Source organism: Limanda limanda, chromosome 16 (assembly GCF_963576545.1).
Source record: "Limanda limanda chromosome 16, fLimLim1.1, whole genome shotgun sequence".
Lineage (NCBI taxonomy): Eukaryota > Metazoa > Chordata > Actinopteri > Pleuronectiformes > Pleuronectidae > Limanda > Limanda limanda.
Genome location: NC_083651.1, coordinates 25938260 through 25958758, shown reverse-complemented (window position 1 = coordinate 25958758; position 20499 = coordinate 25938260). Strand labels below are relative to the sequence as shown.

Below are 20499 nucleotides of genomic sequence, written 5' to 3'. Positions count from 1 at the left end.
AATCAACAGCTTAAATTGTGCGAAAAACAGTATCTGCTCCACCAAAACCTTTTAATTACAAAATATATAAAACAACTTACGGCAAATTAGGTTCAGATGCCATTAAACAGCGGAGTTACAGAGCCGAGTCATTAATAGTTAAATAATATATTCTAACGCTGTGCATGTATCATCAAATCGCTGCAGTGAACTTGACTGTGCCATCAGGCGCACAGAGCGACCTGGAGATCACTTACAAGAAATGAAGAAACTTTCCAAACAATATCCCAGAGTGGAGGTGAGGATCCACTGATGTGAGGGAATCGGTCTGATGCTCTAAATAAATAAATACTGCCGTGACAGTTGGGCGGGGATCTGCGTGATGTGTGCACGTTAATGGAAGGATGAGGAAGAATAGAGGGTTCAGCGATGTCTGATCAGCTGATATCGATTCTATTGATCTGTGATCTTTTTTTTACTTCAGGCTCCGTTCTTTCTCTCGTGTTCACTCTCACAGATTGTATTATCCACAGCAGCAGCAGAGTATCAGTGTATTTTCTTTACTAGTGACATCACTGCTGTCCCATAAAGTTGCTCTTCACCTCCACCTCAATAACAAACACCTCATGTCAGTGTCAGAAAGTATCGCTCCATCTTCTCATCGCTTGATGCTGTGACTCCGTCAGGACTCACGGTGGAAACCCTTTGGTCAACAGCATTTAATATACATGCCTTGCTTTGCATTGACCATTTATGGTTGAAAGTGGGCTTGTGAAGGGCGGATTTGGAGGCAGATCCACGTCGAACGTTTCCAGGTGGACTGTGATTTATAAAGCGAACATTGCGTTCATGTGTGCGTGCGCACGGTGTTATAAGTCGGGATTTTCTGTTGCGTACGCCATTTCCGGCTTTTGTGCAAACGTACACTTTTAGTATGAATCCTACACACTGTTTTATAAATGAGACCCCAGAGCATGTTGTTCAGCCGCGGTTCAGGCCTCGCCAATTTTCTCTGTGTGCCGCGCGTGGTTGTCAGAGAAAATTAACTTTCAACGTTTATCTTTTAAATAAATGTCACAAACATAAATGATTGCAATATTGCATATGCACATTTAATACAAAGCATGTTTCTGTAGACCGAAAATATTTATTCGTTTTCAATTTTTTTATTTTGACATATCTGCAGTAGTAGGAGATGTACGGCTTCATACCTTATGTGTGCAGGACTACTTTTTTAAATAAAAATATAGTAGTCATAGCAGAAACTTCAAAAAGGCTTGAGTTATATTAAAGTTAACTTGTAGAACTTCAGGTGTTTGGCATTAGTCTCTTGCTATCTCTCTCACTCTGTCCCTCTTTCCCCCCCAACTTAATAATGTAAACAGGTAAAGAAACTAAATCGTGATGTATAATCAAATCATCATAACATTTATATTTATAGCTAATTTAAAATATAATATATATAATAATATAGTATTAATATATATATATCCATATAAAATAATATATATAATATGTAATATTTAATATAAATATACAATATAGCAGGGCATTGTGCATGGGGACACACGGGTTGTCCCAAAGCCGACAACACTAGTAGTGTGAGTGAGAGACTATGATGCTACATGTCCGAAAGTATACTAGTGTGTGTGAGAGTATGATGTTACATGTAAGAGTATAGTAGTGTGAGAGAGTATGATGGTACATGTAAGAGACTATAGAAGTGTGTGTGAGAGAGTATACTTGTGTGTATGACCCCAATTATTAATTATCTCTCATAGGGCCTCGTAACAAAGTTGATGTATATTGTCATCATTATATTCATTGCCACTTGTATATTGTATGATGGTACATGTAAGAGTGTGTGTGTTTGAGCGAGTATGGTAGTGTGTGTGAGAGTGTGATAGTACATGTAAGAGAGCATAATAGTGTGTGAGAGTATGATAGTACATGTAAGAGAATATATTAGTGTGTCTGAGAGCTTATGATAGTACATGTAAGAGAGTATACTGGTGTGACAAAGTATTAATTATCTCTCAGGGCTGTACAGTATCTCTCATAGGGCTGTACAGTAAAGTGCAGTGGCACAGGATGATTATACGATCAAGTCAAATCTGTTTGTGCATAAGACAAAACGTTTTTATATGATATCAATATCGACTGATATTAAAAGAAATATTGTGATACGAAATTTCCTTATCGCCCAGCCTACTCAGTCCTACTTATTAATCAATGCAGTTAACCTCCATTCTTGCTAAACCTGTTACCTCTGCCTCCCTTGTTCAGGTGGTCGGGGGTATGACCTGGTGCATCACCACATGTAACTTTGACATTGATGTGGATCTTCTTTTCCAAGAAAATTTGACGATTGGCCTTAAAATGTAAGTGTTTTTTCTGTTTGTTTACTCTTCTCCACAGCTCTTTTTATGCTGAAAGGGTGACTAATTATTATTATTATCAAATCTACTCACCACTATGCTGATGGAGGGCTGGGTGAAGTGTTGGAGTCTACAAAACAGTTCAGAAGTCTCAGGGATAAGCAGTGATAGAGCAGAATCCAATACAATTGAAGTAACTGGTGACCAATGATTGGTGACATTCAAAATCAACTCCAAACGAGGTAATTTAGACCATGTTCTAAGCCTAAATTTCCACTGATATCTTCCGATGAGGTGCGATCAGGGACTGTTAGACATTCTGTTGTCAGCTAGCTTAGCCACTTCCGGTGGACTTTCTGGCCTAAAACACGGTGTAAATCAATCAAATTTAATTTGTAAAGCCCATATTCACAAATCACAATTTGTCTCATAGGGCTTTAACAAGGAGGGACATCCTCTGCCCTTAACCCCTTAAGAGTAAGATTTTTTTTTTAACAGGGTAAAAAGGATATCAAATCAAAATTGCTTGATCGATAAAAAATAACGTAAAATCCTCAGAAAGAGCCACATGTGAGGATCCCTATCCCAGGACGGACAGAAGTGCAATAGATATCACGTGTTAAGCAGAACATCAGCAAGATAAGGGTATTTGCCGCATTGATTAGAATAAACACTTTGTAGCACAATGGAAGGTCAATGAATTGATGGATTATTGTCAGTAATGGTTGAGTATCTGAGGATAAATATTATATATCAAGCAGTCTTTTTGTAATCATAGTCATCACATTATAGATCAGGTTTCCTTGTACTGTGGCGTATTAACCTACCCGCCTGTCCTCCCTCTACACCCCCAAACTTAATTTTTGCAGAAGAAGCGATACTCTGTTTATCATAAACATAAACATTGTTGGGCGTCCTGCCCCTGCTGCTAAAGAAATGGGAAACACTGGATGTTTTTTTTTTAGGGTAATGGGATTAAGGATAGAGGTAGAGAGAGTTGGAGAGAGAAGTCAAGTTGGTGACAGGTAGTGAAATGAATAGCGGCAGGTAGATGGCGAAGTTCTCAGTGCATGATGAAGTTCCCCCAGCAGTCTAGGCATATAGCAGCATAACTAAGGGAGGGTTCAGGGCTCTCCTGATCCAGCCCTTTCTATAAACTTTATCAAAGAGGAATGTTTTATGTTTAACCCTAAATGTAGAGATGGTGTCTGCCTCCTGAACCCAGGTTGGGAGCTGGTTCCAAAGGAGAGGAGCCCGTTAGCTGAAGGTTGTGTAGACTTTTTATATCCACTGTACCAATATTAATACATTAAGCCTGCTGACGTATTTTGAGGGGCCGATTTCATCAATGCAATTATCAATTTGAGGTAATGGATGTGGATCCGGGAAAGTCCATACAAAATCTTTGGCTTCCATCAGACTTGTATCCAGGAAATGTGGGCTCAAACTTGGCACCAAATATCCATTCTGCAAAAAATAATCAACCTCTTTCTTTATGACCTCTCTCTACTCTGCACCAGTGTTAATTTTGGCAGCTATTTATGATTTAGTCTTAGTCTTCAGACGAAAATGCATATTAGTTTAAGTCACATTTAGTCATTTTTATCCTTCTAAAGGCTGCATTATGCTTCTGCGTGTCCGTGGCGCGCGGAGGGACGCACGGATCCCACGGACTCTTTTTGATTTTTGTTTCTCCGACAACTTTACGTGCTGAAGACAATTCACCGCCAAACAGTAGGTGGCGCAATGGAAGACGAGCTTAGAGAAGCCTACCTCCTCGGCGTAGAAGAAGTCCACGTTTGTTTGTTTATATCTATGGTTTAACTCCTCCCGGGTTTCCTCACACACAGTGAACGATTGCAACTAAATAAAATGAAGTGACACCCAGCGGGTCAAAATGCTGATGCTATCGTTTCTTAGCGCAGCGGTTCCCCGGTCTTGTTTCCGAACTGCGTTGCTAATTCCACAGCTTGAAGCTACACGGAGGCAGCTAGCTTCCCCCCCAGCTTCCACACACAGTCAGCCGGGACTCCCGATACTAACTACTACCCAGTGTTTGCTTCTAACCTGACGGTATTATAGAAACAGTGTCATGTTGGCCGTGGAATTAAGTCGTGACAGCAGGTTTTTGCGCTTTTACCACCGCAGTTAGCATGGTGGCTAGCATGCTAGCCAGGGTTCGAATTATCTTTTTGTCGGAGAGGGCGTTTCTCTGTCCGTTTCTCTCCGTACCAGTAAAAACGGAGAAGCATATATCAGCCTTAAGTTTTAGTCTAGTTTTCGTCTACGAAAACTAATTACATTTTAGTCTAGTTTTAGTCACATTTAATAGCCACATTAAACTCCTTATCTTCCCTTCTCAGGTACAGGGACCCCCTGTGTTGTGTCCACAGTACTTAAGTTGTCCATTAGATATCCCTATAGGTCTATAGCAGGGGTCGGCAACCTATACTATCAAAAGAGCCATTTTGCCCTCTCTTTCCCCAAATTAAATTTGGCATAAAAAACTGTTGGCATTTTATTTCTATTTTTACCTGTTACAACAAAGGGAAACACCAAATGCTTATGAAGAGGAGAAGAAAATACACAGGCAAGTGTAGGCCTACTTTGAATTAAATTAAATGCAGAACTATGTAGGGCTATTTGAGTCCTCCCCATATTTGTGGGAAATGTATGAAATAAGAAGTACCCTATTTTGAAATAAATAAAAACATAGCTGCAACCTAATATATTTTAGTTGGTGAAATGTGAAAACAAAAAGTGAAAGCAGATCAGACTGGAGGCGGACAGTGAAACTGCAGCTCGGTACAAACCAACTGCAGCTTCTGCTCTGATCAGGAAGCTGCGGCGCTGATCTCAGAGCAGCTGAGACAAGAGAAACTCTGTGTTTTCAGTGTTTCCACTGTTAAGAAGCAGTTCAGTCAGTCAGTGACTGGCCTTCTTCACGTGAACGAGCTCTCTCTGAGGGAGTGCGCGGGGGCGGAGCCCCGGGACCGGTGCACTATCTGGGAGCACACACACACAGACACACACATTCGCCTGCTCCTGGTACTTCAGGACGGCCTGATACGATGATGTTTTGAAAAATTATTGTGACTTAGTCAACCACCAACATTTTCGTCTCGTCTCGTCAACGAAAGTTGAATTAGATTTAGTCATAGGTTTTATTTTCAAAGATCTGTTTTCGTTACGTCTTCGTCTCGTCTTAGTCACAGGAAAAAGCTGTTAACAAAGATTTTTCGTCATAGTTTTCGTCAACGAAATTAACACTGCATTAACCAGATAGGCATGCTGCTTGATTGGCATAGGGTTTGTCAGAACAATGTCATGAGATATAGCAGAAGTACGGTGGCCCTGAGAGCTTAACGAACAGCAACTTAAGAAAACACATGCAAGTGGACAAAACACAAGCAAAGTTAGAAACATCTCTATCAATTTCTCAACACAGCACAACACAATACGCAGCAAATACAAACCGAGGCCGGTGCGCTCGCCACACACACACACTTACACTTACTTGCCCGCTCCTGGGGCCTCATTTATAACCGTTGCGTACGCACAAAACGGGCCTGAAACGTGCGTACTCCACTTCTCACGCCAACGTTGGGATTTATAAAAACAAACTTGACGGGAAAATGTGCGTATTTCTACGCAAACTTAGACCCTCCCGTACGAGCGTTTTGGGGAGACGGGAAAACGGCGACACAGACGTGACGTGGTGAACTGCAGCAGATTATTGATCCAATTCATCATTTACATTAAAACCAACAGTTTTTCTCGCGCGACGTATCTACTCCACATGAGCCTTTTAATTAAAAAAATATAAAACAACTTTAAGCAAATAAGGTTCAGATTCGATTTAACGGCAGAGTTACGGAGCCGAGTCATTAATAGGTTTTAATAATATCTTCTAACACTGTGCGCGTATCATCAGATCACTGCAGTGAACGGGACTGAGCCAGAGAGAACACAGAGCACAGAGCACAGAGCGCACTGGAGATTACTTATAAGAAATGAGGAAACTTTCCAAATAATATCCCAGAAGAGGTGAGGATCCACTGATGTGAGGGAATCGGTCCGATGCTCTAAATAAATACTGCCGTGACACCGGTGCGGGGAACTGCTCGATGTGTGCATGTGACTGGGAGGACGAGGAGGAAGCGATGGTTCAGCGATCTCTGATCTCACACAGTGTGTTATCCACAGCAGCAGCAGCAGAGTATCAGTGTATTTTCTTTATTAGTGACATCACTGCTGTCCCATAATGTCGCTCTTCACCTCCACCTCACTAACAGACACCTCGCTGTCAGTGTCAGAAAGTTTCACTTCCTCTTCACATCGCTTGATGCCGTGACTCAGTCAGGACTCACGGTGGAAACCCATTGGTCAGCAGCATCATTTAATATTCACGCCGTGCTTTGCGTTGACCATTTATGGTTGAAAGTGGGCGTGTGGAGGGCGGATTTGGAGGCAGATCCACGTACGAACGTTTCCAAGTGGACTGTGATTTTTAAAGCGAACATTGCGTTCAGTTGTACGTGCGCACGGTTTTATAAATCGGAATTATCTTTTGCGTACGCCATTTCCGGATTTTGTACGTACGTACACTTTTAGTATGAATCCTACGCACTCTTTTATAAATGAGGCCCCTGGTATTTCATGATAGCCTGATACGATGATGATTTAAAAAATGAACGTGACGTTCACTCATGTTTATCGTTACGCTTATGTTAATAATATGAAAACTGATTTGTTAATTTCAGCGTTCGCGAAAAATATGCACAACACTGTACTTTACAGCCACTGCAGAGGGGATGAAGAGCCGCAGGTTGCCGACCCCTGTTGACCCCTGGAAGATGGCTACCATAGGCGAGACAGCAGTCTTATCTTATGATGTGGATGGCCCATTCTTAGCCTCTCGGGAGTGATACAGCTTCATCATATTGACATGACGTACTCTGGTCCGTTGCCTGTGGTAATGTGTAGGGATGAGCGAGTACAGCATTATCTGTATCTGTATCTGTTAATCATATGAATTATCTGTATCCGTACTCGGAGTGGGCGGGGCCTAACCCGGAAGTGGGTGTGATTTAACCCGGAAGTGGGCTGGTTCAACATAACTTTCTTTTGAACTTTGAAATTGTTTTATGATTTTTTTATTTTTATTTTTTTTAAATTTATTTCCACACCAGGTGTGTGTGAGTGTGTGTGTGAGTGAGATGCGAGGGACGTTCACTGTCTCCCGGAGAAATGAACACTCTGTGTTTTTAGTATAGAAAGACGTGAATTATATTCGTTCACAAGTCATACAGACTGGTTTTGTTATTTTCACTTTACATTAAGACTTAAAGTTTAGTGCAGTGTAATTGTTTGCCGTGATAATTAAATGCCAGTGTGATAATAAATGACAATTTCAAACCATACAAACTGTCATGTTGTACTGTATTTAATAGAGGTTTACTTTACTGTAAAGTAAGTGTAAATGTAAAGTGAAAATAACAAAACCAGTCATTATGACTTGTGAACAAATATAATTCACGTCTTTCTATACTAAAAACACAGAGTGTTAATTTCTCCGGGAGACAGTGAACGTCCCTCGCATCTCCAGCGCTCCTCTACTGAGCCAATGCAGGTCTCGTGAAAATTTTTCCAAAGACTCGTACCCGAAGACCCAGTCGGGAAATGAACGAATCATTTCTGCTTCCTTGACTGAGCCTATGGAACAGTCCCGATGCGCAGTGAACCTGAGTGACTGAGAGACAGAGAGCTGTTCTGTGAGTGAGTGAGCAGAGCCGTGTGTGACGGGAGGAGCGCTGTGACGCTGTGTGAGGATTTTCATTCAGTCCGATCACAGATAATGACTCCGATTACTCGTATTATACTCGTGATCGGCAAAAGTGCTTTATCCATACCGGATACTCGTTTCAGCCGAGTATCCGGCTCATCTCTAGTAATGTGTTTAAATACCGTAGTATGTGTCACTGAGCTTTTTCTCTTCAACATAAGTGCTAGAAAGTTAAAGGGCCCATATTGTGTAAAATATATTTTCTGTTTTCTGTTTTACTAACCATATAACTTAAAGGGGAACCTCATTTGAAACTCCGTACTGTAACTCAGGACTTACTCCTACATTGGCCGACCGTCCTGCTAAAACTTGAAAAAACACGAGGGCAGTGAAACTTACCGTTCAGAAACATCCTGTTGTAACCGATTGTGAATATATGGCTGGTCTTCTTTAGCTGTATCCAAATACTAACGTGACTTTCAGCTGTGTCTACCAGAGTAAATGTACCAGAATGAGACTGACATATCATCTTAGCGGTACCAATACCTCAAATTACATCCCAGAAAGGTGTAAAATATGGGCCCTTCCGCAATGTCTGTTATAATGTACGTGTTTGTGAATCATACCATTGTGCTAATCTCTGATTTATAAGCTTTTTTTCAGAGGAGCGACAGTGTCTAGGGTTGTACACAACAAGGCTGCTGTACTAGAAAAGTGATCAACTGAGTAAATAGCCTACCAAAGGAATTCTTTCCTTAAAGGTTCAGTGTGTATAATTCAGTGACATCTAATGGTGCAATTGCATGTTGCAGCTGAATGCCCCTCACCTCACCCTCCTCTTCCAAACATGAAAGAGAACCTGTGGGAGCCTTCAGTTGTCATTAAAAACTCAAAATGTATTTAATTTGTCCAGTCTGGGCTACTATAAAAATACATGGCCATAGATAGGATCCACTCCTGATGTAAATATAAAGTATTTAAATATGAAGGGCCCATTCTAGGGTAAAGAAAATAACAATTCATACAATTTTTAAATGAAACACACTAGTGAAAACATCATTAGGATTATTTTATATTCAATTTGCCAATAGATCCCTTTCAGCTAAATCTTACTCACTGGACCTTTTAGAATTCATTTTAAACTTAAGTTATCCTATTGACACTATCGGATAGTCAGTCTCCAAATTCAGTGTTGATAATACCTTACTAGTAAAAATGCCTTGAGATAATGCCTATTATTATGTTTTGGCGCTGTACAAATTAATTGTAAATTCAAATGTAATTGAAAAATGGTCAGACAGAAGGGGGTTTTGCGGAAATATATACTAAATTGTATGTCAGAACAAGATCAAGAGTGTGATTGAAACAGTGACTGGGTTAATTTACATGTTGAATAAAACCAATTTATAATTTATACTAAGTCTATTATTGAATTAAATGCAGAGCTAAGGTTGTCATTAGCAACATGTACATGGATATTGAAATAACCTAGTATGAAAACTTTATCTGTGCTAAAAACTAACTCTTGGCTGAGGGGGTATAAGGAGTAATATGAGTTTTAATGTGGGTGGGGGGCGTTGCTTCATTTGAGCTCACACATTCATCTTTTTGCTGCCAGGTTTCCGTTGACCAACTAAATCAAATCAAATTGAATCAATGACTAGTAGAGATTTCGATCTGACTGGCCTAATATTAAATAGACAACAATTTATTGTTCAATTGTTTGGTTCTGTTATCATAGTTGTATCATTTTGTCATCTCTGTGCAGCACTTTGTCTATCACAATCAATCTTGCACTAGAGGCACAGCTCTCTGGGGCAATTTGGGGTTATGTATCTTGCCCAACAACATTTGGGCATGCTCTACCTCCTGAGCCGCAGCTGCCCCGTTATCCTGAAGGTGAAGTGCAATTGATGGAACATTGTGAATTGGAGTGTGCTTTCGGGCCTGGACAGCTCAACGTCATTGAAGGGAAAATTAATTCCCATCTTCATCATGATAACATCAGGGTGTCTGTCCAAATGCTAAGGTTCAGTAGAAGCTGGTGATATAGCAAGACAATGAACCTGACCACTGAAGAAAATCATTGAATAATATTGTAAAATATTATTTTCTCTGTTATACGATTGAGCACATTGTTTTTTGTCCATACTAATTTAGGCGAAGATCATGTTATATTCTATCACAAGCTTTGCAGGCGATGTTGATCCAGTCAGCGTTATCTGTCTCGTTGCAGAGCCCTGACAGAGAAAATAGTTTCTGTTTTGCCGAAGATGAAGTGCCCTCATCACCTTGAACCCCATCAAATTCAAGGATTGGATTTTATCCACATTTTTCCTGTGATACAAGTAAGAGAGTTCATGACAAACTTTCAGTTAATATTCAACATAAAATGAATCCATTTGCATTGTGTATTAAAAAATGGTAATAATGATATTGTATTTAGCCAATTTGTTTTCCTTCCATGCAACAGCAAGTGGCCGGAGGCATTAAGTTTGCTGGTTCTCAATATATACACTGCTCAAAAAAATTAAAGGAACACTTTTTTTATCAGGGTATGGCATGAATTCAATTGCACTTTTTTGATAATTATCTGGTCAGTTAAGTAGCAGAGGGGGTTGTTAATCAGTTTCAGCTGCATTGGCGTTGATGGAATTAACAACAGGTGCACTAGAGGGGCAACAATGAGACGACCCCCAAAATAGGAGTGGTTTTGCATGTGGAGGCCATTTCAAGTTTCTCCCTCTTGATCACTTCGACTGGTTTTCCATTAGTGTTGGCTTTAGCTAGAGTCATTATCTCTACTGGGAGCATGAGGCAATCTGTGCAACTTCTGTAGGGTTAAGAAACCCTACAGAAGTTGCACAGATTGTCCAACTCCTCCAGGATGGCACATCCATGCGTGCCTTTGCAAGGAAATTTGATGTGTCTCCCAGCATAATCTCCAGAACATGGAGGAGATTCCAGGAGACAGGCAGTTACTGTAGGAGAGCTGGACAGGGCCGTATTAGGTCCTCAACTCATCAGCAGGACCGATTTCTGCTGCTTTGTGCAAGGAGGAACTGGTTGAGCACTGCCCGAGCCCTACAGAATGACCTCCAGCAGGCCACTGGTGTGAATGTCTCTGCCCAAACAGTCAGAAACAGACTTCATGAGGGTGGCCTCAGGGCGCGACGTCCTGTAGTGTGCCCTGTGCTCACTGCCCAGCACCGTGGAGTTCGATTGGCATTTGCTATAGAACACCAGAATTGGCATGTCCGCCACTGGCGCCCTGTGCTTTTCACAGATGAGAGCAGGTTCACCCTGAGCACCTATGATAGACTTGAAAGGGTCTGGAGAAGCCAAGGAGAACGCTATGCTGCCTGCAACATCGTTCAGCATGACCGGTTTGGTGGTGGGTCAGTGATGGTCTGGGGAGGCATATCCATGGAGGGACGCACAGACCTCTACAGGCTAGAGAATGTCAGTCTTACTGCCATTAGGTATCGGTATGAAATCCTTGAACCCATGGTCAGACCCTACGCTGGTGCAGTAGTGCCTGGGTTCCTCCTGATGCACGATAATGCCCCCCAATTTTGGCAAAATGGACAAGTCTGCCACATCACTTTTTCACTATGATTTTCGGGGTGTTAAAATTGAGCCCTCTGTAGGCTGAAAACTTTTATTTCCATCAAAGATGTGGCATCCTTTTGTTCCTAAGACATTAAACTGTCAGTATATCAGTATAAATATCCAACATAATTTTTTTTCACAATGAGATCTGATGTGTTTTCAAAGTGTTCCTTTAATTATTTTGAGCAGTGTATGTACAGGGAACGAAATAAGTATTTGATCCCTTGCCGGTTTTGTAAGTTTGCACCCCCTGACAAAGAAATGATCGGTCTATAATTGTAATGGTAGGTTTATTTTAACAGTAAGAGACAGAATTTCAAATAAAAATCCTCACAAAATATAAATTATAAAGTTATAAATTTATTTGAATTTGATTGAGGGAAATAAGTATTTGATCCCCTACCAACCAGACAGAATTTTGGCTCCTATAAACTGGTCCGATTCGTCCTCTCGCTTTAAGAAAGTACTCAGAATCTCAACTCAATATCTGTCTGCAGAATAGATTTATCAGATTCGGACCTCTCCACCATGGGCAAGACCAAAGAGCTGCCTAAGGACATCAGGGACAAGGCTGGAATGGGCGACAAGACCATCGGCAGGCAGCTTGGTGAGAGGTAGATAACTGTTTGTGTGATTATTCGGAAATGGAAGAAACAAATTTACCATAAATCGCCCTCGGTCTGGGGCTCAACGCAAGATCTCGCCACTTGGGGTATCGATGATCATGACAAAGGTGAGGGAATTAGCCCAGACATTGAAGATGGGTTGTGGATGGGTCTTCCAGCACGACAATGAGCAAAAACATGTCTGACCTCTGTGCTTGCCAATAACAGTATATCCACCAAGTACTAAGTCATGTATTGCTAGGGGATCAAATACTTATTTCTCACAATCAGATGCAAATCAATTCATTATAAATTTATAATAAATTTAATTAACCTACCATTACAATTATAGAGCTTTAATATCTTTGTCAGTGGGCAAATGTACAAAATCGGCAAGGGATCAAATACTTTTTTTCTTTACTTACATACAGTTTGTCCATTCCTTTCTTTTGAACACAATATCTCAAACGCCTTAAGGGAATTTCTTCTATTTTTAAAGGATGAAAGGATGAACTGATTACATTTTGGGGGTCAAAAGTCAAGGTCACAGTGACCTTGCAAAACCCTATTTTGACTTGTCATCATGTCATCTTAAGAACGCCTTGACAGAATCCTTTATAATTTGGCACAATGTTCACTAAGCCTCAAAGATAAACTTCTTGGATTTGGAAAATCAAAGGTCAAGGTCACAGGGGACTCACAAAACATGTTTTTGGCCTCTTGATCGTGATAGCTCATGACAATCTTTTCACTTTCTACTCTACCTTGCTCATTCTTAGTTTGTTACTATACACATATTTTGCTTTTTCTATTCAGACAAATGCATCAAATGGTCCTTTTGTTTATCTTTCAAAATAACATCATTATACTTTCTTTGAATATTAAATACTTAATTTATAGAACTGAATCATCTGCACCAGTGCAGAAACTAACCTCTCAGAAATATGCGGTCTGCGTTCCTTCACATTGTAAATATTCAATAAGTAAAGTTGAATTACAAAATTGAATGAAATTTACATTGGCTGATAAGAAGTGGCTTTTTGGTTGGATCTTTAATTTCCGTATCTTGCCCAAGGACACTTCCGTACAATTAATGGGGGACACTGGGGAGACTTAAGTATCAGCTAAAGAATTCACACACAACTTTAGCCAGAAAATCCAATCTAAGCAAAAGGACCAGTTTGTGGATGGTTGAGTGCTTGCATATATTTGTACTTGTATCTGATCAGCTGTGTGTTGTCTCCTGCAAGTGGCTGGTGAAACGAGCCATAGAAACAAGGGAAGAGATGGGTGACTATGTGAGAGCTTACTCCATTTCTCAGTTCCAGAAGATCCACAGCCTCCCAGAGGTGAGAGTACCGGTATGCCACAGAGCCAGAAGAATAGGCTCAGTGACACTACTTTATAACCATGTGTTTCTGCAATCCCAACATATTGAAAAAAGTGAGGCATCGTAGCTCTTCAGGAATAGGTTATACTTCATGTCACTGTCCATGAATTCTCCAAACTGAAGATAAAAAAAGGAAAGCTTGTGCACTATATGTTTTTGAAGTGTGGTCTTCAGTATTTGGAACAATAAGCTCTTAAAAATTGCATTGTGTCAGTGACACAGGCTGTTCAATTAACAAGAAAAGAAAATTAAGAATGTGACCAGACAGTGTATTGGCAGACACAATATAACAACAATAAAAGAGATGGTGGCCAAAGAAACTTTATATTATGGCACAGATACTGAAATAATATCAAATAGGAATTACAGCTTAACATTAAAATGACAAGAGCAGAAATTGGGCCTCGAATGGATTGTAGATAGATCATCTATCGATTTTCATTGGAATTCATTGCAAAAACTTCTGGACCGATTTAATTGAAGTGGAAAGGTTGCGTTTGGGTTAAAGGAGAACCTCAAGTTTTGGAGTGGATTTGATTTAAAGTGGTGGATCCAGGAACTTTTTTTCACTTCTGTTTTACATTGCGATATTGGATGTTAGCCTTGGCGGAGGTAAACGCTCTTCAAAAGAAGCAACAAAGGCAACAGCACAACAGCTGTCTCAATTTGGGGGCTGCATCCTCTGGGAGCTGCATTTGTAGACCAATTACTTTACAGCGGTGTGACTAAGCTGTCCAAATATCAGCGCTCCTTCAAATGTGTCCTTCCACCCCAGAGCAACAGAGGTTCCACTGGGTTGATACTTTACAGCCAAAAATTATCCCATGATACAAAGACGTAATGGTGGGAAAAAGCGAGGCAAAAACGTCAATTTGGCAATAAAAAAAAGCCATTATTAAATGTTGTCACGCATCCTTTTGTGCACTTTTTTGAAAAAAGTATCGGTTCAGGCACCGTTTAGGCACCGGTATCGTTTTAAAAGTATCGGTTAGGAACCGGTATCGGATAAAAAACAAACAATACCCATCCCTACTTTGGAATGTGCATGTTTTCCTTTGTCGAGGGCCTCACAGCCACAATGGCACTCTCAGCCACAAGCTGTGGCTGAGGGGTAGAGCGGCCGTCCTCTAATCTGATGGTCAGCAGTTCGATCCCCAGTCTTCCCAATCTGCATGCCGAAGTGTCCTTGGGCAAGATGCTGAACCCCGAATTGCCCCTCATAGAATAACAAAGTGCTGCTAATAGATGCACTGTATTTTTAACTGTCATTCTACTTTTTGTATTGTATGTTTGAATTCTGAAAAAACAATTAAGAGTTTTAATCCCCCCCCAAAAAGAGAGCCCTAAATCCAAACATTGAAAATCTAAGTCAAAGTTATGAAGTATATCTTTGTCAGGCATGATGTTTGGTAAGCCAAAAATGTGTCAGATATATCCGCAAAAAATAACAATATGGGACTAAAAAAATCAATACAGTATCAACATTTCATTTAGCAGTACTTTGCAGGTATGTGGTAATAATCCACCACCATGGTTTATTTAACAACTGCATTTAACTGTCCTCTAAATAAGTGTTGATGTTCAAAAGTAACCTTTGTATTGTAGGATGAAGAGTTTCTCCAGCAGAAAGATAAGGCTGTGAAAACAGTGCTGGATGTACTGGTGAGTTGCTACAACTTTAGGCATTGCAGTGGCTTCAGAAAGTATTCAGACCCATGTAGTCTTGGCACACTTCATTGTTTTATTGATTAAATTTTAATGGAAAAACTGATATAATTAAGATGTCTAAAGGATGGGGTGATTTTCTGTGCACATCCCCGGGGAGGAGACCCTAGTGTACAGACTTAACCTATTCAGACCTGCTTGTGGACAGCTCCAAGTACACATGTGAAGGCACCCAAGAAGCATTAGGGTTGCGTTTGAGATCTGACTCATACCACATTCGGACATGATCTGTGACGCATGTGGCCACATTCTTTGTCAGACATAGATTTTTTTAACATATTATCATTATTTTTTTTACTATTTGAAACAAGTGAAATCTTATTTAGTACAGCTGCACATTATGCATGTGTGCAGCTCTATTTAGTGAATGCTCATACCAGCATACACAAACACATTGGCATTTACACATCTGTTTGGTCTATGAACACAAATTATGTAAATAATTATTTTCACATGGAGCGGGGAAGTGAAATCAAATGACAAATGGTCCCTGGAGAGTGGAGACACATTGTAATGAACAGCACCTCATATTTGGATCAAGATCCTCCAGAGAGAGATGTCTGGATTCCCTAGTCCAACATGTTGCTATCATGTCCTTACCCTGAATAAGCAGCAGAAAATGGATTGATGGATATAAAATTTACATTTTGCCCATCAGTGTACATTAAATAGCATACAAAACATGTTTTAACAAATCTTTTTTTTCTGTCACACAATTGTGATGTGATTTGAATCTAGGACTCCTAGATTTGGCCTTGCATCTTGGATCTTATAAAGATGCATCCTTAGTCTTCAGGACAATTCTCTGACTGGCTTTGAGTTGCATAAAGGCCATAATTAATGCCCATAGGACGTCTGTGGAGAGACCTGAAGTTGAACTTCAGATGCTTCATTCATTCCATCTGAGAGTTTGAGAATATCTGTTAGAAAGATTGAGATAAAAAACCCAAATTCAGCTGAGCAAGGCTTGTAGAGACCTACTCAAGAAGACTCTGCCCTCTACTGAGTACTGAGGTCTGGATGCTTTAACCTCTGCCAAGGAGGTAATGCTTTCATCTGTATTTTATTGTGTATCTATTTCATAGCAGGAATACACAAAAACTACAGGACAGATAACCACAAACCTGAGAAGATGTGTGTGTAAGACAGGGCTTTTTTAGGGTTCAATTTGTTAATATGCATGAGCAGATGAAATTTGGTGTGAATCCAGTGTTCCAACAACAATAACCAACAGTTTTCTGATTCCAACAGATGTTACTGTATTTTTGTATTCAATATCATTTTTGACTTGAATGAACACCAACGTTTTGCAGGAAATGTACAAACCGCAAAGAAAGTACAGGAGGCAGAAGGATGCAGGACAGCTTCTGGATGAAGAGTCCAGGGTTCATTCGACCCTGCTGGAATATGGCAGGTAAGATTAGACCTCAGGTATGTGTGTGCTCTCACACTTTCACTGTAACAGAACATCACTGTCATTTTTTTGCATCTCACACATAGGTCTTGACCTATTTAATGTGCCTCGAGATAATGTATATTATGATTTGGCGCTATACAAATTAAATTGATTTGAATCTCCATTTTTAAAGAATTTTTAAATTTGTGAAAAATTCGACCACATGTTAAACAGATTTCCTCAAAAATGTCAGGAATTAGTTGATATAACCCACGCCAGTGCACAAAGGTCCACTAGATAGATATAGAGTGACATCAATTTGTCATCAAAGGGTTTACATGAGGCTTGTACACATTCACAACTGCGCATGCATTCTGCTCCTGCCTGAGTGAACATCATCTCAGGTCGAGTTTGTCTGACATGTTTTTCCATCCATCCTTCCATCACCGCCTCTGTGTAAGAATGTCAGATTTCCTGCTGTAAGTATTGTATGCAGCTTTTTTTATGCAAGCTTTTACTAATATCACTTTGTTTTGTGGCTAAAGGTGTTGCTCAGAGACTGCAAAGTTCTCACATACTGTGTTATTGTCATGATGGATGCACAGTGTGATCTTGCTTTGATGCATTTCTGCATGTGTTTATTTATTTTATCAGACATTCCTCCTTTCGGGAGCTGTTTATCCTAATGTTGCAAACCTTTATGATGTCCTGATGTAATGTGGCATGGTAAAAAATGTTTTATTCCAAATGCAAGGGAAATGGTTTAATTTCCACATCTTTGTCACAATTTTTTCTTCAGGCGATATGGTTTCAGAAAGCAGTCCAAACAAGAAAAGGTTGGTGTTGCAATGATGTAACTTTTTCAAACAACATTTTTCTGTTATTCAAAAAGTGACTTTGCAGATACCATTTCATGTGCTATGATAATTTCACTATTGTTATGATAATTTATTATGTACGCAATCCTATACAGTATGATACAATCCTGTATTATCCTCCCTATTCAGACCAACACATCCGTGTCAAGTTCTAGAGTTGTGTTTTAACCACCTGAGCTACATTGTAGCCACTGATGCTGTTTCGTAGCTGCTTGCCATGGATACAATATATGTGGAAACATATTGATAACCTATACAGCAAGGGGATCCATTACATCACATTTACTTATGATATATATGATTTTGGGAGAGGAAGAGTTTTCCAGATTACTGGTAAACTAACAATCACTCAACAGACGCTTTGGTTTTGGGTTCACTGTAACAACTCGCCATTTAACCACTACACTGTTGTTTAGTTAAACATGTCAACTGTAGACCAGTTAAAACTACACAAATTATTTTCTACATGTCTGTTTAACATGTGGTTATAAATAGAGATCTTAATTGGTCTTTTACTGATTGCACAAAAACTAACAATCGCTGCTGTTGTCAACTCAAGTTAACGTCACTTCGCCTGGTGCACTGTGTGAAAGCTGAGAGAAGAAGTAAATTGTCTTTATTGCTGTACACTATATGACCACTGTCTAAAATTAGATAAGAAGCTTGATACTCTCGTTGTCACCACTCTCGTCAGAGAAAGGATGTTAAAAGCAACGTGAGAAGCTACCTTATGTCTAAATTGCAACATGTCGTCTGCAGTCACTTTTTTGTCAGTTATCACCAAAATAACACAGCAATGTTATAGCAGTAGTTATGTCCAAATATACTCTGATACCATGTAATGTAGGACAGAACTATGTGGATTTGTCAACATAATTCATTTCTATTGCTTAGTTTTCCCCTAATATTTGTGATTTCAAGGCATGCAGGGGCATTTTCTGAACCTTAATTCGAGACAGCTATATAAACCCTAACCTCAAAACTACTCAGATAATTAGTTTTCAAAATATTTGATTACTAAAATTTAGTAATCGTTTATGAATCAATTAATCGTTTGTATTCAGGTTATTGCCTACAGTAATTTCCCAAGAAAAGATCACTTAAAATCTTTTTTCAATGTCAGCCACTAGCAGGAATTTTTTTTATTCATGATTTTAAAGGAGACATATAATGCCCATTTTACCAAGTTGATATGGTTCCTTGGGGTCTTAATGAAATGTCTATAACATTTTTTGGTCAAAATACCACAAGGATCATTTAAAACAGCACCCTTTTTACCCTGTCTAAAACAGCCCTCCTCAGATTGACCTGTGTGTCTGTGTGTCTGTGTGTCTGTGTGTCTGTCTGCCTGTGTGTCTGTGTGTCTGTGTGTCTGTCTGCGTGTTTGTCTGTCTGTCTGTCTGTCTGTCTGTCTGTCTGTCTGTCTGTCTGTCTGTCTGTCTGTCTGTCTGTCTGTCTGTCTGTCTGTCTGTCTGTCTAAACTGTTTGAAATTCTCAATTATTTTGCCATACATATTACTAACACGATTAAACATTCATGCCAGGCTGAGTGATGAAGTTATGAAATGAGCATATCTAGTTCATCAAGAGAAATTCTTGGAATAATTATTGATAAAATAATTTTTTCATCAGACACGTTTAAATGTCAGCTCTCCAACCATAACATAACCTTTTCAACCAAGGTGGACCTGGGCTGATGCTGGAGCTGGTTCGGAGTCATTCTTGCAAACCGCTTTTCCAAGGGCTAAAGGCCGGAGCATGCTTCTGCGTTGTCAGGGGCCCGCAGGCACGCAGCTGTAACGCAGGACTCGTTGTCATTCATGGTTTTCCAACCGTTGCGCGGGTTTCCATGCAATTCCCCGCCAGAACACTAGGCGGAGTAATGTTTTTTGTCGAAGTCGGCTCTTCTTCGTGTGTGGCACGAAGAGGAGCGATTTATATACATCGCCACGGCGGCTCCTCAGAGCCTTTTTCTGGCGGAAAAATCCACCGGTCAGTGACGGGTTATACTAGTGGTCATAGTTTCGGATCTCTTCTGCCAAGTGCTCTTCTATTTGGTCCATATTCGTTCTTCTAAATATTCTGTGGTTTCCGGGCATGAACCGGAAATGCCACTCCGGAAATGATGTAGTCAGCAGACCAATCACAGCCCTTGCGGCCGGGTGACGCTTGCGGGGCTTTGCCGTCTAGTTAGAAAAATTGGCCGACGCACGTAAGGACGTACGAAGGGGCGTGAGGAGCCCGGAAGGGCTCCTGCGTCTCCAGGCCTGTGAAAACGCAGAAGCATGCGCCGGCCTTAAGGCTAAGTCATTGCGTCACTGTAAACGTTACTTATACGTCTCGGATTTCTGAGTAACTCTGGCATCAACTTCAAGAGAAACATCAATAATGGCAGACTACACCAACTTTTTTAAAGTTTGTCTCTTACAATGGTCCTTTTCTTAATGATAAATCTGCCCCCAGCCCCTGACATAAGCGGTTCTGTGTTGGTACCAGAATTGAACCAGTTTTTCTGGCAAAAAGTCAGTTCTTAGGCTTTTGAAAACAAAGAGTTCGTTCTGGATTAGGCACTGGCCCTGAAGCAGCCCTTGAACTGCTAGGTGGAAAGGTGTACCAGTGAGCAAAGAAATTCTAATTCTGTCACTTTTAACACCCAATACAACACAGCTTTTCTGCTCTTATCGCAACATGTTTGTGTGCATGCTTTTGCAGCACTGCACAAGGTGGAGACAGATACGAGCTAACAGGAAC

At 40.3% G+C, this 20499-nt stretch overlaps 1 protein-coding gene across 3 annotated transcripts in view; it reads left to right on the top strand.

The window, feature by feature from the left end:
• ccdc93 (coiled-coil domain containing 93) overlaps window positions 1–20499 on the top strand; it is a 40321-nt gene that overhangs the window by 1166 nt on the left and 18656 nt on the right. For 2 of the 3 annotated variants that reach the window (XM_061089156.1, XM_061089155.1), the window contains exons 3-8: window positions 2266–2360; window positions 10379–10490; window positions 13610–13708; window positions 15355–15411; window positions 16788–16888; window positions 17670–17706. In XM_061089156.1, coding sequence (XP_060945139.1) covers window positions 2266–2360; window positions 10379–10490; window positions 13610–13708; window positions 15355–15411; window positions 16788–16888; window positions 17670–17706 — 501 coding nt within the window. The remainder of the gene's footprint in view (window positions 1–2265; window positions 2361–10378; window positions 10491–13609; window positions 13709–15354; window positions 15412–16787; window positions 16889–17669; window positions 17707–20499) is intronic. The other variant, XM_061089157.1, reaches the window with a different exon arrangement.